We start from the raw sequence: 26,797 nt of genomic DNA, 5'->3' as shown, positions 1-26,797 counted from the left end.
GGCATTAATAATTTTTTCTCTTTTGTAATTTTTTTATCCTTTCCTGTTTTTTGTCAGAGGATAAAAGATTGCCATGAGAGATTATTCTTCCCCTTGTGACTCGTAATAGCTAGGTCAACACCTGTCATCAAGACCTACTGATTAATTTTTTTTGCTGGTAGTTGTTGGAAGCTGGCAGTGCAGTTGAGAAGGTGCCAGCTCTTTGTTACCCATGGATTGACTGATGTGGGCCATGCAAAAAACAGCATTTTGTATTTCTCTAAACTGAGCTGTTGGAGTCCTTGGTGTGGTGGTTCATCTTGCAGAGCGGAGCAGACACCGGAGAGGTTTGTTGTGAGCAGCATTACAGTGTGTATCTTCAGAGAAAATCTCTTCCGCTTCTCCCCCCTCTGCACATAGAGTTAACAATAAAGTCCCCCTGTTTCTAGTTTAGATGCCCAAGATCCAGCTCCAGATAGATAAATCTGCTGGTTTTAGGAGTATGCTGTGCAGTGCATCAGTGTGATTTGTCTGTAAACACGATGCATCTTTTTCTCTTGAATTTCTCTGTGGGTTTTCATGTTTTATTTAATGTTTCACAGTGACAGTGTTTATCTCCCTGCTGACTGAATTCCCAAATGGCACCTTTCTTATACCACCTACGAGGCAGCAGAATAACATCCCCTGAGAATTACCCACCCTTCTTTAACCTGCACTAGGTTTCTTCTTTGTTAATAAAGAAACCTTCCAAGAAGAGATTCAAAGAAGCTAAACATGGAAGTTGGGAATTGCTGGAGTTGACTTCGAAGGAATAAGAATTTCTGAGCATACAGAGGGTCTAAATGTCAGTATGAAATATTAGTTAAACAATGGCAGCAGTAGGTTTGGGAACGCTCATGTCCAAGATAAATGCTTTAAGTCACAAAGTGAAAGAAGTCATAAGAGCATGGAGTTGTCATTTGTATATCACCCCGTTTGCATGATTTATTCATCTGTTGTTACACAATTCATTTTAGGAGAAACGTGTCTGTTTGACACAGACTTTGCATCTTCAGTTGGAGACCAAACTTTGTTTGGCACAGACTTTCCTGAGGGTTGCTGTGCTGCCAGGTGAGTTCTCCGAGTGTTTGGTAACAGCGAAAGGCATCCTTTTAACATGGTTATCCACTTTAACTGTTATAATTGCATTTGTTCTGAATTCCCTGAGTACCATGTGTTGATTTCATTAGTGAAAGCAAACTGGATAAAAATAGGAAATGGATTTACTTCTGGTGCATAGGTATTGGGAAAAGAGAATGAGGAAAAGCAGTGACAACAACTTGTGGAAAAGATTGCAGTAGGTTGGGCCAGCAGCAGCTGCTGCTGTAGTTTAGGGAGCAGTGTGAATTCAAGACAAAAAAAAAGGGGCAGGAGTGTCATCCTGATGGTACCCATGGACTAGCACAGCTAGCCCCCAGGTCGGATCTTGAGGCAAAGGTTTTAATGAAAAAAAATCAGTTGTAATGGAATAAGCATAGATTTACCAGGTAAGAAACATTGCAGTTCCTTAAGTCTGTATGTCACCCAGTGCTTTCCTCTTACACTGAGTATTTTTGTCTCAAAATGAGAAGGCAGATTTTGGTCACTATTAGCCCTGGATAACATCAGCAGGTTTCATGGATTTACTCCACAGGTATTGGAATATCTGGTGGTGTACCATTTTTCCTTTATAAACTGCAATCAAGTTTAATGTAAAAAGTTACAAAAAACATTAAAATATATGTTTTAGTTATACAGGGCAATATTAATTATTTTCCCATATGTTTTTGTCTCACATAGGGCTCTGTGTGTGCAAGTTCATTCTGTAAATTCATTCTTGGATTCCACACTTGGCCATAAACACTTTTTCATATGTAGGCTTCCACTAATTTTCATTGAGCAACAGATAGTATATATTTGCCCATTAAATTTCTAATGCATCCATCATCCTTGGTGGTCTTACTATCAATAAAGAGATCATTGTGAAGTTGGAGATTAGAAAGTTTATGGAACTATTCAGAGGAAAGGGCCTGTGCTGTAGGGAATGTCAGTGCATGGAGGTTTGTAACAGTACTGGCACTCTTAACGTGCAGCTGTCCAGGGCTGGGAGAATTTAAAAATTAGAATGCACATCCATTGTACTTTGGTGAATTTTGTTGAAAAGACTCGGCAGACAAGAGACCTGCTTTTGTGCAGCCTCTTCTGTGAGGTTGAAATGTGGCTTTAACCCACCAGCTACAGAGAACAGCTGGTTCTGTTGAATTTCCTGTATCAGCTTCAGACCAAAAACCCAGAGCCTTCATGAATTCTGTGTTTGATGGAACTCTTTGCTGTTTCTCCCCATTCCTGGAGGGGTTTAAAAGCCATGTGGATGTGACACTTGGAGACAGAGGTTAGTGGTGGCCTTGGCAATGCCAGGGGGAATGGCTGGACTTGATGGTCTGGGAGGGCTTTTGCAGTCCAAATGCTTCTTTGATCCTACGATTCTCTCTAGTGCAGCTATTTATGAAGTGTGTGCATTTTTAGCTATAACAAATTGCAGTCCTTACAGCAAGGGTTGTGTTACTGTGTGAGCACATGTTATTAAAATCAAAAAGCTTGCAGACCAGACCCTTCCTGACGTTAACAATCCAAGTCTGATGTATTCAATCCGTGTATGTATTTTACCTGTATTGCATTTACAACTTGAGGTACTCTTTGTATTCCACAGTCTGCTGTTATTGTAAATGACAACAATTTTCTCATGCAGCCAGCTGGGGTAAGTGTGTCCCAAGGAAACTGAGACTTGTGCAAGGCCACCCATTAAAACTTCACAGCAAGATCCTAGTAATTTGGGGGTTGCTGGTTTCCAGTACCAGGTTCTTAAGACCGTCACAGGATCCTGGCCCATGATTTTCCTGCAGTCTGAGTGATGAAGGATGCAGTACTGAGAGTGCCAGGCATGCAAAACCTTCTGTGGATGGAAGTCATCTACTGAAACCTAGAGTTTGATTTTGGTTGAGCCTCATAGTTTCCCAGATGGGTGCAGTGTTCGTATGTCCTCTCGATCATTGCTTGGCTCCATCTACCCTGAAATGCAATTTGGGCTGGTACAATCTCAAACAAAGTCAAGATGAGCTTTTGATGATTTTTTTCATGTCAGCTTTCTTTATTTGTTTTGCTGTGTAGTGCAATAATAGGCCTCATAATGAACCTCATTGCAGTGATTTTCCCTGAATGCCTTGAGCATGTGCTGTGATCAGCAGAGGTTTAGCCCTACTGTCTGTGTTACACTGAAACTTGAGAGGGGTTATTTGAGTGACCTTTGGTGCAGGAAACTGAAATCTGAGAAATTGGGCACTTAACAAAGAGCACAAGGGAAGGCAGCTGAAATAAAAATGAGCAGCTGAGAGGAATCTGTGCCAGAAGGATTTGGGGAGCTGACGAGAGGAAGTAAGCTCCAAGGATCAGTTGGATCTGTAGAGCAATGTTCATGCCTTGTCAGGGTGTTTTTGCTGGAGCTCAGAGGTTCCAGCCTCTTCTCATTCCCAAACCTCTGATGCAAGAGCTTCATTTTTTGCTCTCTGCACATGTGGAACTTGAGTTCCCATGCAAAGGCCTCCCTGGTGGTGTGAGAGCAAAAATAGCAGCACTGTTCTGCCATACGCTCTGTTCATCTGTGGCCACAGGGGAGCCACTGCAAACACCTGCTCCCTTACAATGGCCACAGAGTTCCTCTATTTTCTTCTTAAAAATACGTATTTTCTTTTAGCACCCTTTTCATTTCCTGTGACATATCTGAATATCACTGGGATGGCAATGAAATTTATGGGAGCAACTTACAGCATCTCCAAGTTAATGATAGATGTGGATATGTTCTATGAATCTGAAATAAAGATAATTTCAAAAGACTTCTGTAAAGCCTCCCTGGGAAGGACATTTAAAACCAGAAATGGGAAAATAATTTTTCCCACATTTCTGCTGTAAGATTGGCCATGACAGCTGCACGTTCCAAACATAAAACTGCAACAAAACTTAAAAAAAAAAAAGAAATTTGTACAGCTCAGTGTTCTGTAAAATTCACATCTGAAAGAATTTACTCGCTGACAAATATTGCTCATGGTATTCCAGTGCTTCTTGTGGAGATGTTCATTCAAACTGGCCATACAGAGTCAACACAGTTTCTTCCCTGTTTGCTAATAGGCTCTACAATTATTCTTTTGTCTTCCTCCCCGATTTCAATTATTCTGCAGCTGCTTCTCACAACCGAGGGTGTGAATGCTCCAGGAATTCACCTGAGGCTGCTGCCAGGTGAGCAAAGCTGCTGCATTGGCATGGGGGGCAGACGGGGTCAGCCCCCGGAGCTGCCCTTCCCAGGGCTCTGCTCCCACTATCCCTGCGAATGAATCTTCACCCACACAGACGTTGGCAAAGGGTGAACAAAACATGACTCCTTTTTGGTGTATTTTCATAAAGTTGATGGTACTAGAATACAAGTACTGTGCAAGGTATTTACTTCTTGTAAAGCAAAGAATTTCATCTCTGTCTCTTCTTGGAAATCTTGTGCTCTTGATTTGTACAGCTGTTGTGTTAAACTGCATTTTCTGTGCAGGATGAATAGGGCATTTCTTCGGTTCTGGGGTCTCTCTTACTCCTGTCACAGCTGGCTTAGTCTGGATGGAAGGAAAGTCCTGTTCTTCAGGAGAGGGGCTCCCGTGGAAGAAGGGGCCCTGTGGGAGAGGGCACACATGGGAAAGGTGTCACCCTGAGAGAGGGAATCCCGCCTGGGAGCGTATCTCCAGCTCTCCCAGTTGTTTGGCGACTGGATGTAGGAATCAGTTGCCAGGCTGGTGCCTTTCTGCAAGTAATTGGTGGAATATCACAGGATACATTGTCACAGCAGTTCAAACTCTTCTGAAATAGATCCTTGGATTCATATGTAAATTTGTGCAAGTAAATTGATGAGCTAGTAGTGCCAGGAGCTGTCAAGGCATCGAGGTTGTTACAGTGGGATGCAGCATGCAGGAGGTTTTAGAGATGTGTGTTCTATTGACATGTCGGCTTGCCTGAAATCCTTCACTGAGATGAGAACTCACACACGGAACAGCTGCCAAGGTCAATCACCACACTTTAAATACATAAATACATAAATACATGAATATAAATATTTATGTGTGTATATTTGCATTTCACTTTGAATTATATCTTGCACTTCCTAAGTGCCATACCCAGATGCTCCCAGGGCCACCCCCTGTGTCAGGGGGTTGTGAGTTGCAATCATCCCCAACCTCTCCGAGCTGGGGACCCCCTGTGCTCCTTGGGGATTCTCACAGAGCACCTGGCATTCAGCTGCTTAAATTCCATTTTCTCTACAAAATCGGTAGCAAGCTGCCAAATTACCACTTCCCACTAGTTTTAAGTGTTCAACAGATGAAGGCAAGTGTTTGTGTGAGAAAAAACAGGAGATTTTTAAGCAAGCTGAGTGGGTGTTTCTGTGACTTCAGCCGTGTGGACAGCACAGGCTGTTTCGCTCCATGCTATTGTTGCATGACATTCCTCTTGGCACAGTGTTTATTTTTAGCCAGAGACTATCACAAGTATTTTTCAGCAGGACTGTCACTGCCCCTGAACAGGGAATCATATTACTGCAAGAACTTTGCTGAAACAAAGAAGATATATTGGACAAATGGGAAATTATAAATCTAGACCAACCCAGACTTGCACGGGTAACTAATGTCACTTTTTTACAGGCAATGTGCCATCCATCCATCGGCAAGGAGCAAATGGTATTTCGGGAGATAACTCATTGCTGGTTTACTCTTGAGTTCAAGGCTCAGGTATTGTTCTTGACTTAACCCAGATACAGACTGTGAAAGAAGACAAAAAGGACAAAAAAAGCTACTAAACTAAATTTAGCTGGGCAATTATATAAGATCATATTAACCTGTATTACTATGTTGATTTAACTCATACTTCATGAGAAAAGCCTTTAAATCTCCAACCTTTTTCTGCTGTGTGCCTGTTTAGGAAATGAGAGCTAACAAATGCTGCCTGAGCTTTAAGTTTTCTCTTAAATATTAGTTAATATTAAAATATTTCTGGTAAGGATTCATATGCACTGTCTCTGAAATCCTTGTATATATTTCTGTATTGGCTGCAGCAGGAGCAGTTTAATAGCTATTTTAAACTTTAATAGAAAGATATATGAAATTTTACAATTGGATGTTAAAAAATTGAGAGTTTCGGTTACAGGGACATTATGACTTTTGTGCTTTGAAGTGTTTTATCAATTAGGAGTTTTTGTTGTAGATGAATGGAAGAAGAAAGTCAGTGAATCCTATGCCACAGTCACAGAGCGGTTGGAGGACGACCTGCAAGTCAAGGAGAAGGAGCTGGCAGAGTTGAAGCATGTTTTTAGGTAAAATATTCTGGGAATCTGTTTATTGATTTCTTTCAAATGACTATTTGCTATCGAACAGTATTTTCAGTCTCAGGTGTTTTTTATGGACAGAGTTTCTCATGTATGGAATGCATGTTCTTTATGTCTATTTTTGGGAATACGTCATCACACTGCTGGGCAGAGCCCCACAGCAGAGTACCAAAATTAGTGGCTGCTGATTATTAATGCCAATATTTTACAACAAACACCTATATACTTTTGTAAATTAATTAGCATTAGTAGAATGTTTGATTTTGCTGTGCACTTTTCAGTTTTGCGGATGTGTTTCTGCAGCCAGGAATATTGCTGAAGTATCACACTGTAAACAAACACAAAAGTAGTGGATTCAAAATTAGGATTCTACTGGTTTTCTCAGGGTAGCACATGCTCCCCCACAGGCTCACCCAACCAAGTAATGCCCTGACGTGTTCATTACCTGCAAAGCTCCAGTGCAGCAAACACCCAGCTCACAGACTGGAAGTGAGTTGAGAAAATGACCAGGCAAATAATTTCAGACATCAAAATCCCTTGAAGAAACAGGGGATTCTAATCAGAAATAAATCACAAGATCAAAAAAGCCAGATATACCTGGCTGTATAAATTATTCCTCATGCTCCATTTCAGCTGCCGCTGCTACCACTGTTTGAGCCACTGAGCTTTCTCTGCAGGGTGCTGACTACTTCGGTTATGCTTCAGTTAATTACTTTCCTCATTTTAATCCTGTTTAGTAGTAAAATTGATAATTTTTACAAATTGGAGCCGGGGTACTCTTTATTTTAGATAATCAAGACAAGGGAGTATATGGTGGAAGTGCTAACTCCCTGCACTAAGCATAAGAAGAAATTAAAACTCCCGTCAAGGTTAGCAGGGCTCTGGCAGCTCAGCTCAGTCTGTCGGACCAGCCCAGGTAAGCTTCAGTGTTGGCGAAACCCTTCAGCTACAGAGCCTTGCTCCTCTCTCCATAGCAGGGGGAACTGATCATCCTGAGGACAGTGCAGTGGGAAGGCTTTTCTTTGTAGGTCAGGCTTTAAGAATCAGCCAGTGATTTAGTTTCCAAAAGTTGCCCTCACCCATGGGGGAAAAAAATGTTCCTTACCAAAGTGGTTTTAATATAAGACATCAAAAAATGAGCTCCCCTGGCATGTGAAACCCTTCTAAGGAATGCATATGAGAATCTAGACTGATTGTAGAATCATTCTCTCTGAAGCACACAGTTTTGGCAAATAAGTCCATTTTTTGCATAAACAGTAACTGTTATACTCTGGTTTTATCCTTTTCAAATCATGCACTGTTTCTGCACATCATAAAACACCCAATATGGAAACACAGGTTTTAGTCCAGCTTCAGAGTGATGATATACAATGAACAAGTAGGTTAGAGCATAGACTTAACTGGCAAAACAGAAGTAAAGACAAGTCTCCATCTTTGTCTGCCTTTTCAATTCTATTTAAAGAATAAATTATTGAAATATTTATTGAAAGAAAACCCCAAGTGTCCCCCTTCTTAATGGGTCATCCTGCTAAGGGGAGCTCAGCATAAGTTTGTATTTTAAAATTAGAGAAAAGTACTGAAACATTACTTTTTATTGTAACCTTGTTAAATATATTTAATGGTTGCTCCTCCCTCAGGGTGGGTTTATAGTTACACAAATCCTGCAAAATCAGGGTCATGGATGTGCTGATACGGAATGGAAAATCCCAAACTTCTATGGGCAGGCCAAAATCAAGATTCTCCAAAGAAATATTAACTATAGGTCTATTTAGTTTTCAATAACTGTAATTACTTAGAGTGTTTGATGGATCAGTAACAAATCAGTCTGTGCTGAAGGAAACCTACAAGGCTTGATGACAAAAGCTAAAATGTCCAAGTACCATTTCATTTAACAACTTGTAAGCGAGCACAGTGATCACTGTCCCTGTGATCCCATTTGGGGAGTATAAACTCATGTTTTATAGGCTTTTCCTGATTATTCTTTTCACTTAGCAAGATGGTCCCTGCTCCATGCATGCCCTACTCACCATTTTAGAATCAATACACACATTTAAAAAATACTTCTTAATTATTACTGCATTACAAGAGAAGCTGAGTTTGTATGGATTATTTATATTTTTAAAGAGTCTTTCCTCTTATTTCCCCTAATTTAGATACATTTTGAATGTATATATTGTGATTGCATAGCAGGATTTCTCAGAAAACGATAAATCTGGACCACTCAACCTGATAGTAGTAAAGTATTTCTAGATTTACAGACTGTAACCTGGGTATAAATTCAGCCTTGTGTCTCAAAAAAATTACATTGAGATTTTTCTTTTAAATGTTTCCCACATGCAAGAAGCTGTGCTGAAAGATGAAAGAAGTAATCATCTGTAAAATCCCCTTTTCAGCTCTGATGAAGCCTTCTGCAAAGTCAATCTGAATTACCGCACGGAGAACGGGCTCTCGCTGCTCCACCTGTGCTGTGTGTGTGGGGGTAGGTGTCTGCAACAGCGTGGTGAGACACTGGGGACAATTACTGATTTCTTCTGGCTGGAAGTGTCAGGAGGACTGTGTTTTCAGGGAACTTCTCAGATGGAGAAGCAGCTCTCAGCCTCACTCTAAGCTGCACTGCCAGAGGGCTGCACTGAGTTACAAAGAGCCCCATAACAGCTGATTCTTCAGTCTGACAGAAGTTCTGGTTGATGATGCAGTGTGATTTACTACAGGGGTTCAACTCATTCAAAATTGCTTCTATATCCATTCGTTAATCTACACTCATTACGGAGCATGGCTCCACATTTCTGGATTCTGTCCATGGCTCAAGCTCCAGGACAGGGACATTGTTGGAGCAGCACTTTGCCATACTTAAACCACCAGTTTTTCTAGTGTAATGAAAATACCTGTATTTTATTTCACATTGATTAAAAGAAGAATAACTGAAATGCTTTAGTGACAAACATCAGCTGATAGGGCTTTGGCAGATAGGAGATCAGAATACACAGGAGAAGAGGGCAAGATGTGTTCTGGGATGCTCATAAAAACGTACTAATGGTGGGATTTTCCACTTGGATCCACACAGCTGCTCTGTTATCCACACCAAGTCATTAGTTCATGCACTTGCTTTGCTCTTGTTATACAGTTTTCAGCAGAAATTGGCTAAGAGAGGCAAAGAGACTTTTACCCTGAGGTTTCAGCTCTGCGAAGTACTGACTAATGATATGCATAAGTGATTTTATCAATCTTTGTTAGATGTTCACCACGTGGAACCACCTGATCCTGCACTGCTGAAAACCGAGTGGTTCTTCACTTGCCACTTTTGAGTGCAAGAGCCTATCCAAAGATGGCATCAATGCATGGGAACATTAGAGCAGTTGGGGTAGCTGAGAGGAAGAAAGCACACACGAATTATTAGTTATGTGAACACTTGGAGGAGGCCAAAGAGCTACTAGAGCTGACATTGTCCTTGGTTACTGCCACAACTATTCAGAAGGCAGATGAATTTATTGAATTTATTTATGTATTCACCATGCATCAAAAAGGTCAGAGCAAAGCTACTTGCCTGTGTGGACCTACATTAGCACTCCCCAAAATGACTGTCCCTGTGAGGTTGTCCTGCATAGGGAGAGCAGTGCTCCAGTTGTGAGATGGCAAAGGAGCTCAGAGACTGAGGAACCAGAGGTTCCAGAAGCACCTTCTGGTTCATGGAGCTCTTTGCAGCATGGTCTGGATGTTAAAGGAGGAGTTTGCTTCTCTAGCAGTTCAGCTAAATCCTCATTAAAGTGTGAACAAACAGTGAGCTGGTATATGGCCAGACTTCCAATTGTCCTGGCCAATGAGATATTTCCATCAGCCTCATCATTTCAAGGTTTCAAAAGATGTATTTTATTACTTGCCTCAGGTCAGCAGTCAAGATACCTGTTTCTCTGCTTTCAAACTCACACAGGAGCTTCTTACCTCATCTGCATGTTCTTTCCTTTAACTTCCTTTTTTTTCCACTTTTCTCTCTAAAGGCAACAAATCACACATCAGAACTCTCATGCTGAAAGGGCTGCGCCCATCCCGACTAACGAGAAATGGATTTACAGCTCTGCACTTGGCAGCTTATAAGGTAAATGATTTTAAATAGAATTGATGACAGGAAATCAGAACTGAGCAACTGATTTGTCTGAACTGTCTAGATGAGCTCTCTAGTCATTATTTCTGGTGAAAATGTAAATTTCACAATTGTGGTGCATAGGAAAATGCCTTTTTAGGAGCCCATGCACAGGAAACAGCATGTGCTTTTGCAATGTCATCCACGGGGTAGGATATTGCTTTGGAATTACTGATGCAGACATCCAATGCAACTCAGGACAGAGGAGTTGTCCAGTGCCGCCATAAAATCAGGATAGAGACTTTTCTAACACACAGGCTTTAGTATAGCAAAAGAGAGATGTCTGGTGCCTGGGACAAACCTTCCCCCAGCCTCTCCTTGCACCCTGAGCCCCTGGACCACGGCTGGTCCCTCTCCATCAAGGCCAGTGGTGTCACAGCCGAAGAGGCCAAGGCTGGGGCTGCTCCCTTCAGCTGTGAGAGCTGTGTCCCAGGAATGATATGGGTTAAATCCATGGCTTTTAGGACAATGTGGAGCTGCTCACAGCGCTGCTGCATGGCGGGGCTGACATCCAGCAGGTTGGGTACGGAGCACTGACGGCCCTGCACGTCGCCACCATCGCCGGCCACCACAAGGTATGTCTCTCTTTTGCTGCACAGGACTGAAACAGGTGAGTGCTAACATTGGCAGGTCATTCTGTTTTACACTGATGTCTTCCAAAACAAAACTCAGAACTGGTTAAGTACAGCTGGATTTTACTGGATTTTTTTTTGCATTTTGGGAAAATTAATCTGTGCATGTATTTTTGCATTGAACAAACATGCACAAAGGACACAGATCAAAGGTTGGACATGATAGGTCTTGGAGGTCTTTTCCAACCTTGATGATTCTTTGATTCTAATAGTTCTGTGCAGGCTGATGGTGGAGCTGTTACCCTGAGCCCTGCCTCTGGGAGGGTCTCATTCACAGGTATTTAATGTCTCCTCTGTGGACAGTGCAAACTGCTTTTCTCTGAGCACTCTGGGGTTCCAAGTAATTTTTAAAATGTCTGGGCCTTTTGCTGTAAATACCAAAGGCAGACCTGCTGTTGCTCCCACGTCCCAAGACCCTGCTGAGGTTATGGGCAAATTAGGGTGCTCACAACCCAACAAGGATGAGTCCATTAACTCAATAAAAAATAAACTGTAAGTAGTTTTGAAAAGTTCCTTATATCTACCTTGGGAATGATCAGCTCTGTATCAGAAGCACCTCCATAAATGAAGTGGGACTCTATATAACTCATTTGGTTCATCTGCTGCTCTTGGAACCAAGGATTTATAGTCCAAGCTCTTGCTTTCCTTCTTTATATAGTTGTGAAATTTTCAGTCAGCTTAGAAGTTGCTCTGCTAGATAAAGTAGCTTGTTTTGTCCACAATTTCATTAATATTCATGACAATATGGAATCATTTTTTCAACCCCCCTTATAAATACAATAGGTTTAAGAAAGAGGAAATTGATTTTTGGTTGTCTTCCTGATTCAAATAAGGTAAATAATTTTTTATAGCATTAAATAAATAGCAGAGGTATATATCCCTGTCTATGCAACATAGTTTTTTACTGCAGGAGATTACTGACTATATTTAGAAGAAAGGTAGAACTGAGAAAAAAATGCTTTTTTTCCCACTTCCCCAAACAGTCAGTCTTTGGCTTTTCTGCATTACCAGACCTGAAACCTCTGAACCCACTCTCTGGGATGAGGCCATCAGCATCAATGGGATGTTGCCGCTCATTTGAGCCAGTGGGCATGTTCTCTATGACTTAGGGCTGTATTGTACTTCACCAAAAATATGCTGTTTGCTGATTTTGACTGTTAATGGAAATTGCAGTTCTCAATGAGAAGAATGAAAAATTAATGAAAAATTTAAAAATAAATTTTAAAAACCTGTAAGGTAAATAAAATTAATGAAAAATTATAAAATAAAATTACAAACATATTAGAAAATCAGCAAATAAGTTCAATAAATCTCTCACTAAGACTGTTATTTTGAAAACGTGAAATGTTTCCAGTCTAGGGAAGTCATTGCTGAATAAATAATGCATGGACCTCTTCCACATTTACGTGCTGTCCAATATTAGCACCTTGGAAAGCCAGTGTCTTTCTGTCTTTTCTATTTCATATAAATTAAAGTTTTCACTCTGAGACTGCAACACCTGCAGATGCATGAGCTGGATGGAGGGTCACAGGCAGGATGAACCAGTGCCACTCAGTTTCTGTACCTGCACACCTGAGGGTCTGAGCTATGAGTGTATGTGTGCCAAGGATCTGTTAGAGAAAAGGGAAGAATCTTCTTAGAGATTCTGTAGATATTTCAGTGTAAGGCTGTATGGAGGCTGGCATTGTGCAAAGGCCTTAATTGCTGAAATTGTCTTCTCATTTAAATTTTACCTGCTAAAAAATCAATAATCACTGATCTAGTTTTCTTAGATGAGCTTTTATCCCTTGCCCTTGTCCAAAACATAAGGTCCTTATGTCTGTCTCATGGGGTTTTTTGTTGGCTCCTTCTGAACTTCAGAGTGACTTAATTAATTGTCTTTGAAGTGAATATCATTTGACTTGACTGTTCAAAAATTTCTGAATAAAACTTTTTAAAGAGAATTTTAAGAGAAATTACAAAGTAAGACTATTGTACAAATAATTCAAAGTATTGTTTTGAAATAAAAATTGGTTGTACGAGGAAAAGGGAAGTATTAGTTCCCCTTGTTTTTCAGGATGGCGTGAACCTCACTGGGATGCTGCTGGCTGCCTTTGACCAGCCCATCCAGCTTCTTTCTCTGCAGCTTGGGAATGTCCCCTGGGTTACGAGCTTCACCTTCACTCACAGTCTGTCTCCTGAGGATTTTTTTTTTTTTCTCCTTGGTTTCTGAAGTATTTCTATCCTTGCACATCCCTCCAGCATACCCTCCTACTTGTGATGCCTATGACAGCTTTCAGTGCTTTCTAAGACTCCTTTTTTCTTTCCTAGAAAGATGTCTTGTCTGAGAAATTATCAAGCCTGTCTCTGTACCCCTCTCATAATTTACACTTGAGTGGAGTTTGCTTAGTACAGCACACAGAATTCTATTTATCAGGAGATCACAAAGCAGCAAGCATGGCTGCCATTGCTACAGCCTGGAAAATGTGTCAAAACCCATCTAATTTTATGTTCATCATCAGAGATGGATTCACATCACTCAACACAGTTTTTTCATCTTGAAGATCCACCTTGAAAGCTTCTAGATTAATCTAAATTTTGAATTCCAGCTCCCAAAGAGATTAAGGAGAATTGGAGTTGTGGTCGTATCTCTGAATGTGTTGCAGCCTCACAGCTCATGGCTAAATTAAAATCAAGCTGATCCAAAGACATTTCAGTCATATTCATGTAAAAGCTACAGGCCCGAACATCTCTTTTCGGAGAAAGCAGCTACAACTTCATAGTGGTTTTATCATGGAAGTTTGCTGAAAAATGTCTTAGATGAATCACTTCAAAGCCATTTTAAATCCCTGGCTAGCTGGCTCTATGTTTCCACCTCTGACCCACCAAGATATTGAAAATTGGCCAGACACGGGAAAGACAGTGGAGGGAATCAGTTGTTTGTTAACCAGCCAGCTGTGTTAACTAAATAACTGAGTGTGTCCTTTATTTACTACCTGAACACGTTCCCACCCATCCAGTGGGTGCCTGCTGCTGAGCTGTCCTTTGGTTGATAGAAGAGCCAGCAGCTTCTCCAGCGATCTCAGGGGATCTTTCTTAAGATTTTTATTATGTAGTCAAATGCTTTTTTGAGATCTGCAGCAAAAGGATTCACAGCAAAAGGATGTCAACACATGTGACATTCAGCAAGGGAAATTCTGACTGTATATAAAGGGGATGAGGGGATCACAATGAGAGTGATGCAGCACTGAGAGCATTCCAGGGATGACGCAGAACCTCCACCCATGGGAATAGTCAGACCTGGCCCTGCAGTGCTGCCTCCAAGGGAAGTTACAGCTGATGCCATAGAAAAATGGTTAAAACTAATGGGAAATGGACACATTTACATATGTCAGGCACAGACTTTATGCAGAAAATATCTTCAGGCCATCACCCGGAAAAAAATAATTCAAACTGTGTAAAGAAACAATCCCTGTACACTGATGTTGCTTGGGAACAATTTGTGTTCTCAGAGCACTTGGGAGTGACATGGATTGAACTGACTGCCCTTGTTGTTGCACGTGTGACGTGATTTGGGGGGTCTCAGCCTAGAGGGCAGGTGACAGACTTCTGCATCGCTGCAGCTGACACTGGCTGGCGTCCTCCAGGGGCTCATCACGGGCAGGCTCCGGTAGGAACGGTGTAGTACAGGAGCTGGCCACTTCCGCACCCTTGTTAGTCCCAGTTCTTCACTGTGCTGTGGTGATTCATGGTTCAGTGTCTTTCATCATCATGACATGCAAAAATTTGCATCCATCAAAAGGATATGTAGAACTTCTGGAGTAATCCCCAGCCCAAGCCCTTCATGTGCCCAAAGACTCCCTCGTGCTTCAGAAAAACGAGCAGCCCTCAGGCTTCAGTGTAGAACCCAAAGTGGTTTCATTCAGGCTTCTATTTTGACAGCTGTGCAGCAAGATTTTTCTTGAGAGTTCATAGCTTTCCAGAAATACATGGGCCTCCTGAAGGACCAAAAAAAAGTAGAAATTTGAAAGAAAACAGGGTTATTTACTGAAGCCAAATAACTATTATCTTCTAAAATACAAAGAAATGCTTCCATGTTTGAGGATTTACCTTCACACATTTAAATTTAAAAGGATCTTTCATTTTGTGTCCCTTTTTCACTTCTAAAAGCTGTGATATGTTTACAGCTCTTTGTTCATAATGGCTAAAAGAAAATTAAGGTTGTTCTGAGAACATCCACATAGCCATTTCTGTGCCTCTTACTTCGTACATCAGGTTTTTTACCAGCACACTGATTTTCAGGCTTATTTATAAAGCATCAGTGACATTCAGTGTTCAGTTCAAGTACTGTAAGTTAATCACTTTTACATGCTGTACACAGCTCTGCACCATTATAACTTGTTTGGGGCTGACTTTTTAAAGTTGGAGGCATGAGGTTTCAAAGTCCTGTTTTATCAGCTGAGCACATATAATATATATATATTGCTTCTAACTGGAATGTCGTGTTGGTTTCCTTGCAGGCTGTGGATATTCTGCTGCAGCACGGAGCCTATGTGAACGTGCAGGACGCAGTGTTCTTCACCCCCCTGCATATTGCTGCATATTATGGCCATGAGCAGGTAACTGAGGGCAGATTCAGACCCCTGGGCAGGGGAACCAAGTCACCTGTAGGTTTAGTGTTAGATGGTTCTGCTTTACGTTCCAGAGGGTCCTTCCATGCAAAAACCTCATATACTGAAATTACACTCAGAGATGTGTATAACTACACATCTCTGCTTGCCCTAAGAGTCTGAAAATCAACAGGAAATTTCTACACTTCTGTCCTCTGTACTAGACCCCAGCAAAACATGGAGTTTTGCCCTTGAGACCTCTTGAAACAAAGGGTTCTTTAGCGGGCTTTGATAAGCAGGCTTGGGCCTAGAGGCACTTTTCATCTGCTGTTCATTCATCCCATGTCAGAGATTGCCTGGGGAATGTGTCTGTGCTTTCCAAACCTCTCGAGGAAGTGAACATCACTTTCCAGTAATAATTTAATGGCAATTCTATTGGCTTTCCTTGGAATCCACAAACTTTTCACTTAGTGGGAAAAAATGATCATTCAGCGAGCAGGATTTTCCCTGAAGTGCTGTGCACATGATCAGTGCAGCTGAGCTTTCTCCATTCACACAGATCACAGGCTGACTGAAACACAGTCTGGAGTTCTGACCAAAGCTGACACTGAGCCCCTCAACTCTCTTTCTTCTGTATATTTGGACAGTACAATTGACACATGGCTAATCCACAGCCCAGTATTAGCCCTGAGCATCCCTTTTATTATGTGAACTGTGATAATGGGCCTGTTTGGTTTATGCAAGTATTCTCTGTGTCTTTCTCTGGCTAAAGCCTTGTGTTCTGGGGTGTTCAAAGTTTCAAAGGATGACTTTGAACGGTGTCTTTTCCACTCCAGTGAAGTGTTACTTCGAGTGCATGGAGGAGCTGTCTAGGGAGAGCTTTTGAAAGCAGCAAGTCCAGATGATTGGAGTGCTCTGCCCTGCAGCTGGGTGAGAGCAAGGGTGTGAGTGAGCCAGGGACCTGAGGTGCTGCTTTCATGTCTGTGCACCTCATCATCCAGAAGAAACTGCTGCTGTAGGGGCTGAGAGATTAGCTCGCTCATTTGCCACAAGCCACTTCAGAACAAGCAGTCACAGTCCTGTGAGATGGTGCTGAAAGCTCCTGTGGGGCTCTGGGAGAAGAGACCTATCAGACAGGAGCCACAGCTCTGGCTCGTGGGGACTTTGAGAGTGTTGCTTTATTATGCTGATTGGTCATTCAAACATGTCTGGTGACCCTTCACCATAGAGAACGTTTTTGAGAATGAATGTGAGCTTGCTTTTGAGAATTTTAATATTTTTATAGACATGTAACTTAAAAATTAGTTTTCTATTGAATCTCTTCTCCCTGTTTTAACTTTACAGAGATGCTCACATATAGTATTACCCAATGCAATACTGGATCTGATGTTCTCAAAGTTTTATTTTCATGTGATATTTTAATTAACCTTAATTAAATATTTAGGTAACCCACCTCTTACTGAAGTTCGGAGCTGATGTGAATGTGAGTGGTGAAGTTGGGGACAGACCTCTCCATCTGGCTGCTGCCAAAGGCTTTCTCAACATCACAAAGCTTTTGATGGAAGAGGGAAGCAAAGCTGATGGTAAGAAAAGATATTTAAAAATCATCCTTAGCATTGTGTTTTGTAGACAGAATCTTAGCTTCCTAACACATACTATTTGTGTGTATGCATGTATCATCTTTGGACAACTGAAACAAGAAAAGGGCAGCTGGAGACTTTTCCTCACTTAAGTATGCTGGTTTGTCATCTCTCATTTACTCTATTTTCAGTAATAAGTTAGAGGTGAAAAACATCTAACAGATGTTAGATAGGGCAGAAAACAAAATTAAGTTTCACATGCAGAGGTGGCTCATTATTTAGACATTTATCCAGGCAGGGAACATGTGGCCATGTGGTGAGTATTTGTAGTCAAAGTGACTTAAATGCACAGAGAACTAGAGAATGAGGTACAGGAGAAGGGTTTTAAGTTGAAATTATGCAGCAAATAATTTAAAATAATTCATACGGAAGTCGAAATTCCACAGAAAAGGAGATTTTTTAGCACATGATTTATTACGCTCCACGAGCTTCCTACTCTTCACTGTGGGCCATTTTCTGTCAGAGAAAGTGCCTGTGTGAAAACGTGGTGGGCTGCACAGAGGTGTCTGAGCACACTCTGGGTGTTCTGTGGGTTGGGGTGTTCCTTGCCCAGCTGGCCTCACAGCGATGTCACTCGGCTGTGACTTTGCGTTTCATTGCTTATACTCCGCCTGTGTCGCAACTCAGAAGAGTTTCTCCTGTGACTAATGTCAGTGTGCAGCTGGTGGTTCTGCTGGGTTCTTACTCTTGCTCTGTTCCCCCTCCTTTTGCTGTTTCAGTAACGCTGAAGGCACAAAATGTGCCACACTGCAGCCTTACTCTTGCTTTGCTGTGACTCCTGTGTCAGTGTGGCCGTGCATACTGCTGACACATCCCACAAAGGCACACAAATGTTGTAACTTAGAGGTCACATTTTATGCATATTGTGATTATTAATGCAGAGATTCTTACCTGTACCTGAAGGTAGCCCTAAAGAAAGATGGAGAGAGACTATTTACAAGGGCCTGGAGTGACAGGACAAGGGGAATGGCTTCACACTGACAGAGGGCAGGGTTAGATTAAACACCGGAAAAAAATTCTTCCCTGTGTAGGTGGTGAGACCCTGGCACAGGGTGCCCAGAGAATCTGTGGCTGCCCCATCCTTGGAAGTGTCCAAGGCCAGATTGGACAGGGTTTGAAGCAGCCTGGGACAGTGGAAGGTGTCCCTGCCCATGGGGAGGGACCTTAAAGGTCAAGGTCCCTTCCAACCCAGGCCATTCTATGATTCTGTGAAATACTGAGCAAAGTTCAAATTATTTAGAAATTAATTTCTTATCCTCAGAGTAAGGGACAGAGATGGTTTTTGGAAAGGAACAGTACATTGCTTGGAAATGTACTGATCTTTAATACATCAATTTACCATGTTCTCTGTGAGTCTTGCCAGCAATCACACATCCTCCTCATGCAGGAAAAAAGCATGGAGGGAAGCAGCACAGTCAGGTCTGTGCATGCTGTTTTCAGTAGCGAGCTCAGGGTGTTTCAGCCTCGATGTGTGTGCACTGAGCCGATATAATTATAATAAAGGGGGGAAAAAAGAGACATTCTCTCATCATGACAAGGCAGTGGGAGGTTTGCTCTGCATTAGAGACTTTATTCCAAAAGGAAAGAATCTGGGGCACCATTTCAGGTCCTTTTCTTTAAACTCAGAATCTTCAGCACAGAAAAAAGAAAAGGGAGACTGGAAGCGGGAAGCCTTTTGCTCTTAAAGTAGCACACTTTGAAACTTGCTATAAATGCAGCAGTGGAGGAACAAGTCTTTAGAGCCCAGGAATGAAAGGATTTGGGGAAAGAACCTGAATAAATTTGGCACTGTTCAGTGCAGATCAGTAATTGGGGTCACAAACTTGAACTATTTCTTTTAACATAATGTGACTCGCTAGTCAGCCCAAAACCACAGTGACTGAAAACAAGCAGTGACCACTGAATCAGGCTGAAAAGGTCAGAATGCTGCTGAAAGTAAGAATATTTGCAGCCTAACAATCGCCAAAATCCTTCTCCAGCCCAACCACAAATTATAAGAAAAGCATGTAAAAGAAATGTGCTGCTTATATATGTGTCATCACAAAGGTTCATGTTCTACATGTGGCCCATGTATAAACCCAGTGTTACAAGTGTGGCTGGTTCTCCAGATGCCAATCCCATAATTTCTTTTAGCATAAACACTCTGGGGAAGAACTAAGTGTATTTTCAGAAATCCCATAAGCTCTTTCAAGCACTTTCCTGCACTGTCCTTTTTTCCATTTATTCGTTTACAGTGATGGTTTCACCTGTTACTTTCTACCAATGTCATGTCTCAGTGCTAAGAATGATTTCTGCAGAATTCTTTTTTTTTCCAGACAAGAATTTGGCATTTGCTCAGTTTTCCTGCTTACTTGTAAGGCAACCTCAGTTTTCAGTCCCTGACTGCCCAGACAGTTGCATTCTATGGTCTAATTTAATATAAATGTACTTTAAAAATTTCATTTTGAAGAACTCTTCTGTAGTCTTCTTGAGTAAATCCTGAATCAGTAGGATGGTATTTTTTTCTCCATAACACTCTTCTAAGATGTTTTGACTGATTTTCTGCTGTATTGAATGTGAACTTCTCCTTCTTTTTAAGACAGTATTCTCCTTCTTTTTAAGACAAAGTGTATCTGGTGTGCTTCATTTAGAAAGCAAAAAGCTACCAATTGAAACAAAACCCATTATCCCATGGTCTAGTTATAGATCCTTCTAGAGGCAAAGGAAATGGTTTGCAGGCATTTCTGACTGGATAAGTAAAGGAGTGTTCCTTCCTTTCTCCACCCTGCACCTTGTTGTGTTGTAGACTGAGGCCCCTGATGTCCTTCAGGCCATTCTGTGGGAACATGTTCTAAATTGCTGATACTTATCATTATAAAATTTTGACATTTATTCCACTCTTACTTATTGCACTTCACAATGGATCTGGTAAAATGGTACCAGAATGTCAGGTCATAATAAAAACTAAAGGCCAACATGTCACATGATGCTATAAAGTGAAGAATTATTTTAGAATAGAGAGGGAAAAGAGTCTACTTTTCTTTACTTCTTATATACAAGACTGCTGGGAAGGTTAATGGGAGCAGTTAATGAAGTTTGTGGATTTCAGTAACAGAACACACCATTGGAGCTCTCTGTCACTAGACACAAGGGAAGATGTAAGTTCCACACATTTCAGAGGACTGTCCATTTCTGTGAGCATTCAGCATCATTTCAAAAAGGTTTTAAAATAGGAATCTATTTTCATTTTCACTGTTTGTTATACTCACAGAAAATCAAAGAGAAGACAGACCCTCAGAATGTGATTGGGTTGGCCTCTGTCCTGAGGAGGCTGAGCTGTAGGAGATGTTCCTGAGGGGTGTTTGTCAGAGTTGCATGGAAAAGCCTGGCAGTACAGGTTTGGACATCTCCAATGGACAACTATTCCCTTGTAGTCTATTCATTTATGTAAACTGCCTCAAAGACCTGGTGCCAGGCTGAACCAAGAACTAAATATTGCATAAAGAAGCCTAGGTTTGTCATTTCTATCAGTTACAAAATCAACTGGTTATGGTTGTTCTGGAAGGACATACGTACCTTCCAGAAGGTTGTTCTGGAAGAGCATAGGAAGAAATACACCAAGAGTCAAATAAACACATTTAAAACTGACTAAAGACTTATTTTGGATAATGAAAACAGTACTTGTAGGTGTCTGTACCAACAAAGAACTCTGCCTAGAGCCTTGTCCAATCTCTTCTTCACTCCCTACAGGATAGATGAAGGAAGAGCCATGTAAGGTACCTCCACTCCTGTTTCTGGTGCTGGAATGCAATTGCCCATCCCATAAACAGGCAGAAGGCCCCCTGGCATGGATGTGGTCCATGATAGCTGGCAGTCTGAAACAATTGCCATCTGCAGATCAAGGATACTCCAGGGACACTCCATGCAATTGCCCTTAGAACAGTTTGCTACTACTGGTAGATACCAGCAGTTCTGTGCTGCCTGGACGTTCCCAGTTCTGTTGATGTTGTTATTATCTTACTTCTGCTTCAAAATTGGTCTTTCTAAGGGTCACTTATAACTCATGATTGCTTCATGGAAAGCTGCATCAAAACACTCAATCAGTTTGCAGCTGGAAGAAAGCAGGTATGCCCCAAGTTCAGAAAATCACCGTGACAGTGCACTGCAGGTGACACAGAGCAATGTGGGTTCAATATACGAAAGGTCACAGACATTTCAATTTTAAACAAATATGCCCACAAATATTTTCCCAGGAGGTTTCAAAATGCATGGGTACAACACATAAAATTCTACTAAATATCCCAAACAATCCCAGACATACTGTGTTAAGGATAAAATCCTTTCTGTGGTCTTTTTCTGGGTCAACCGGCAGTGAATGCTCAGGACAACGAAGATCATGTGCCTCTGCACTTCTGCTCTCGATTTGGGCACCATGATATTGTGAAGTTCTTACTGCAGAGCAGCTTCGAAGTGCAGCCCCACGTGGTGAATATCTATGGAGACACACCTCTACACCTGTGAGTGCCCCGGAGCAGCTGTTTGACAGGTTTGGGGCTCGTGGGAAGGCCGCATTTGCTAACACCTCTGTACTGGCTTCCTCTTCAGTGCCTGTTACAATGGGAAGTTTGAAGTTGTCAAGGAAATAATTCAGCTCTCAGGAACAGAAAGCCTCACTAAAGAGAATATATTCAGTGAAACAGCTTTCCACAGGTGAGGTGTTCAAATGCCATTGTCAATAGAGCTCCACTTACACACGCGTGTGGCACGACACCCAAAATTACAAATGTCTCACCAGCAGCCAGGTGAGGGACAGAGCCAGCAGGGAGCTACACAGGGAGGGTGAGTTTGTGTCATGAGATGCATGACAGGGCATGAAGTAAGAGGCAGAACCAGGCAGTGAATGAGAAGAGAGAGGGAGGGAGAGAAGAAGTGAGAGCAAGGAAGGTAAGAAAATCAGGTTCACCAACACCTGGTTGGACGATGGTTCCTTTCCTTGTCCAGTTTGGGAGCTGAGATCAGAGCTTGTTCCACCTGGATGTCTGCTGGAGCCAGGTACTCTGAATGAGAAACCAGGTGGCAGAACATGGTTTGGTTGGGATGCTGGAAATTTGTAAAGGGCTATTTAAGAGGCACTTTGCAACACAGACTGTTTGCACAACTGTGTAAAATTAGGTGATTCAGCAATAATTAGAATGTTTCTGAAACAATAAAAATGAATATGCTTTGGTGGATTAATCATGCATTTGCACATTTCTAAAGATCCGTTATTACTGCATTTTTATCTCTGTGTAATTCTTTGTAAATTTTTGGCTAGCCAAAGTACTTCTTTTATGGACTATAAGCACTCACCACTCCCTTTGCTTCTGCAGTGCTTGCACCTATGGAAAGAACATAGAACTTGTCAAGTTTCTTCTTGACCAGAATGTTGTAAGCATCAATCATCAAGGGAGAGATGGGCACACAGGTAACATCATCATACTTACTGTGTATGAGGGTATATGCCAGCACCAAAATATTGGGAAGCCATACACCATCAGGATTTCCAGGGTAATTCCAGCACCCAAGTACCTTTCAGACAGAGCACAGCTTTCTTGAAATATTTTTACAGGAGGCATAGAAGTGATAAGACTTCAGTGAGGATGTATCAGGCTCCTCAGGGTGTATATGAGTAACAAAACCTGGTGTAAACTGTTCCTCCCATAGTGAGGCTTCTAAGTAGCGTTAGAAATTTTTCTGCGAAGACATAGGCTCCTGGGATATAGTGTCTGAAGGGCTGCACACCTTCCTGTCCCCACTACAAAGAGCTGTCTTTGTTTCCACTTGCTTTTTCTCACATACAGAGTCGTTAAATGTGGTTTGCAGGTGGCAGAATAAATGGTGGCACATTGGGCAGAGGCAATAGATTGGTTCTTGCAGCCTTAATGTTTAATTTTCACCTCTCGCCTCAGGTACTTTTTTGACAATATATTTATTTATCAAGGAAATCAATTTGCACTTTACAGTTGTTGCTGCAGTTGTTTTGCCATGTTCTGACTGTTGTGCTCCCCACACATCTCTGATGTTCCAGGATTGCACTGTGCTTGCTACCATGGCCATATTCGCCTTGTGCAGTTCCTGCTGGATAACGGAGCTGATATGAATCTCGTAGCTTGTGATCCCAGCAGGTCCAGTGGAGAAAAGGATGAGCAGACCTGTTTGATGTGGGCTTATGAGAAAGGTATTTCAATTTTCTAGTTTCTGCTACAAAATCCGCAGAAGCCGTGCAGGAAGGAGAGGGCAGCATGGGAAGGAGGTAATGCTGCAAAATAACCTGCCAATGCCTGCAGACAGAGCTCTCACCATCTGCTCCCCAGGGAATGGCACAAAGGCTTATAAACCCCAGCACTTCAATTTGTCATCTCAGATCTCTGTTAAACACCAGTTTAATCCAGCACAAACTCAAGAAGAGGAGTGTTTCTGTGCTGCTAAAACAAGAGACATGCAGCCTGAGCAGCAAGGGCTGTTCCTCCTCTGGCATGTGCATTTTATTGCTGACCATTTTATTGCTGACCATTGTGAGGAAGGATGAATCAGTCGGTAATCTTGAATTCTTGCAAATGTGGATCAAAGTGAGGCATTTTCCATGGCTCCTGTTATACTGTCTTGCATGTACAGACAGGTAGCAGCTTCCATCTTTCTGAGTCTGCAACTTCTGGGACATTCCCCTGCAGTGCCTTTTATTGTGAGAGTGACTGAAATATAATAAAACAATGAGTTTGCAAGGCTTTTCAAAACCTGATTATTGGCAAAATAATACATATTAAATTACTGAGGGAAAACTCATCTTGGAAAGGTTTAGGAAAGAATTTTAAATGCTGCCAGGCAGAGTTTTGTGTATCAAACACCTGAGCAGGTGGCCCCACTGCCAGCTGGTGCCTCTCAAGGGACAGGGGCAAGTGTAGCTTCCATCTGCAGCAATAGGTGTACAAATTTCTCCAGTTAGGACTACAAAAAGAATGATTACAGGCTCTGGTTTTCCTTGTCAGGTCCACTGAAGACTATTTCAACTTCCATTGCAGAATTTCTGCAATGCAGGTTTTTCCTTTGCCATATCTTGCATTTTAGGAGTAGGTGGACTCATGAAAACAACATGCTTGTTTTTACTGGCAGAAATTTCCCACATTTCTACAATTAAGAATCACAGTAGGTTTAGATTAGCATCACCACATCTTTGCATATTTTATAGACATGTTGTACATTTTTTTTAAAAATCCCCTGATTTTGTATAAATTAATTTAAAAAAAAAAAAAGTCTTTTGAGTTACCTGCAAATCCATGTATTTCCTCTTTCCTTCCCAGGTCATGATGCAATTGTGACCCTCCTGAAGCATTACAAGAGACCTCAGGATGAATCCCCCTGCAACGAATACTCCCAGCCTGGAGGAGGTATGGGCTGAGCAATCATTTTATTCTCTAGCCAAAGGGCCTGATCTAAAGACTGCTGAAATCTCTGGAAAAGCTCCACCCATGTCAGAGAGCTTTGGGTCAGTTCTGTCTGCCACAAATAAAATCACTGTCATGGGACTCACCATTTTCTGGGTACACTTAATTTAATGTTCCATTATTTAAATTAAAGTTGTCAGTTGGTTTTATTCCTAGAAAGGAGAGCCCAAAGCTGTGAGTTGAAGATCAGCCCCTGTCAATCATTGCTCACACCTTTTCATGTCCTGAGCAGTCTTCCATCACTGTTCTTTGTGTGCTCTTTAGTCCTGATGTTTCTTTGACTGTTGACATTTTCTCTTTCTCTACTCAGTCCCCTTCATACTTTTTAATATCTTTGGATATCTAATGCCCCCTTTGGAAGAATTAATTACACATTTTGCTACAAAAATACACATTTGTATTGGTGACTAAATGACAAGAGCCAAGAACTGAGCTAGATTAAACAAAACCTTTGGCCATGTGTTAGTTAGAGCGCTGCCTCAGAGAGGATGAGGATGCTGTACCTTGTGGTTTGTCATGTTCTGCTCCAGGTGTGGAAAGCGGAGGAGCCTACAGCCAGCAGCAGCAGCAGCCTGCTCCCTGAATCTTTTGGCCTGTTCCAGGTTTAGCTGTAGTATAGCTCAAGTGTATGTAAATCTGTAGGGGACTAAGGTCACAGGTGTACTGGAAATTATTTTGGCAAGTGATTAGCACATGCAGGGATATTTTGTAATTCTGATTTCTAAAAGGACTTGGCTTCCATTTGAGCAGAAAAAAGGGGATGAAATTTCTGGTATAGGGAGAAAGCTGAGGCCTTTGGGAAAGTCTCATCAGTGAACTAAAAAGTGCAGTATGTTCACAGTCCAGTTTGGGAATCTGGCCAGAGCTCCTTTACAAAATCTAGTGGATCTAAAGGCTACGTTGGCTCCCTTAATACCTGTGCGTCGATACCATTCTGCAGCAATCAGTAAAGCCATACACAGATTCCTTTCAAGGCTGAGGGGATACAACATCCCAATCTGCTGTGCCTGGTAGAGTGAAGAAAATGAACTATATCCCAGCCCAAACCAGCTCCCATCAGCTGTGTTCGTGTGTTCGTCTGAATTCTCACCCTTTATTATTAATTCTTTCAGCCATCATTGACTCATTAATTTATCAGCACTATCACTTATGCTGTTGTTGAACTCCATAATATTTCACGCTGTTCTTTATTTCAGATGGTTCCTATGTGTCAGTGCCATCCCCTCTAGGGAAGATTAAAAGCATGACAAAAGGTATTTGCCATGGCAAGGGAAAACTTGAACTTTTGTGGTCTTTTGATCCAATGTGTTTGCCAGCCTGAACATCCTACACAGGATTCATTATTCCTGGAATTTTTATGGTTCATTGTTCCATTTCCTTGGCATAATTTTAGGAAACAATATACTTCGTTTTGTTACTCAGGACAATGACAATTCCTGTATTTGCCTTGTTTTCATTCACTTTAAAATATATATATATTTCTTTTTATTTCTTTGAGAAAAGGCTGTGATGTGAAATAGCACTAATGAAATACCCACTTCTCCATGAATGCAAATAAATATCATTTAAATCACACCATAAAATGCCTGAATTATCCTTATAAGAAAAATTCTGTCCAAAAATAATTTGTGTTACTGTGAAAAAAATACAGCTGAAATATGCAGATAAATATTTTAAGGTATTTTAAGATATTTCCTCTTTTTTTTTTTTTTTTTTTTGGTGGTGCTTTCAATTTTCCCCTTTAAATGTTCACTCTGGATATAATCAAATCCTTACATCTTTTACATAGCAGCATCAAAATTCTCTGTTTAGAAATATTCTGATAAACTCTATAGTAATAAACTAACAAGATCAACAAGATAGAGACATTTGACAACTAGTTGACAAATTCAGTTGCAAAGTTTAGATTCCACATGTCACTAAGAGCCAGCC

The 26,797-nt window shown here is 41.4% G+C and overlaps 1 protein-coding gene across 3 annotated transcripts in view; it reads left to right on the top strand.

Moving 5' to 3' along the window:
• The first annotated feature begins 638 nt into the window (after positions 1-638).
• The window catches only part of LOC104695117 (serine/threonine-protein kinase TNNI3K), a 40,213-nt gene continuing 14,054 nt past the window's right edge, over positions 639-26,797 (top strand). For all 3 annotated transcript variants that reach the window (XM_010408706.4, XM_019291671.3, XM_019291674.3), the window contains exons 1-13: positions 639-5,702; positions 6,286-6,394; positions 8,800-8,885; positions 10,402-10,499; positions 11,009-11,119; positions 15,676-15,774; positions 17,210-17,348; positions 21,757-21,901; positions 21,990-22,094; positions 22,754-22,848; positions 23,452-23,601; positions 24,722-24,808; positions 26,062-26,118. In XM_010408706.4, coding sequence (XP_010407008.1) covers positions 5,663-5,702; positions 6,286-6,394; positions 8,800-8,885; positions 10,402-10,499; positions 11,009-11,119; positions 15,676-15,774; positions 17,210-17,348; positions 21,757-21,901; positions 21,990-22,094; positions 22,754-22,848; positions 23,452-23,601; positions 24,722-24,808; positions 26,062-26,118 — 1,321 coding nt within the window. In that variant the 5' untranslated portion in view covers positions 639-5,662. The remainder of the gene's footprint in view (positions 5,703-6,285; positions 6,395-8,799; positions 8,886-10,401; positions 10,500-11,008; positions 11,120-15,675; positions 15,775-17,209; positions 17,349-21,756; positions 21,902-21,989; positions 22,095-22,753; positions 22,849-23,451; positions 23,602-24,721; positions 24,809-26,061; positions 26,119-26,797) is intronic.

Source organism: Corvus cornix, chromosome 8 (genome assembly GCF_000738735.6).
Source record: "Corvus cornix cornix isolate S_Up_H32 chromosome 8, ASM73873v5, whole genome shotgun sequence".
Lineage (NCBI taxonomy): Eukaryota > Metazoa > Chordata > Aves > Passeriformes > Corvidae > Corvus > Corvus cornix.
Note: the sequence above shows the minus strand (reverse complement) of the source record. Positions and strands in the feature narration are given on the sequence as shown.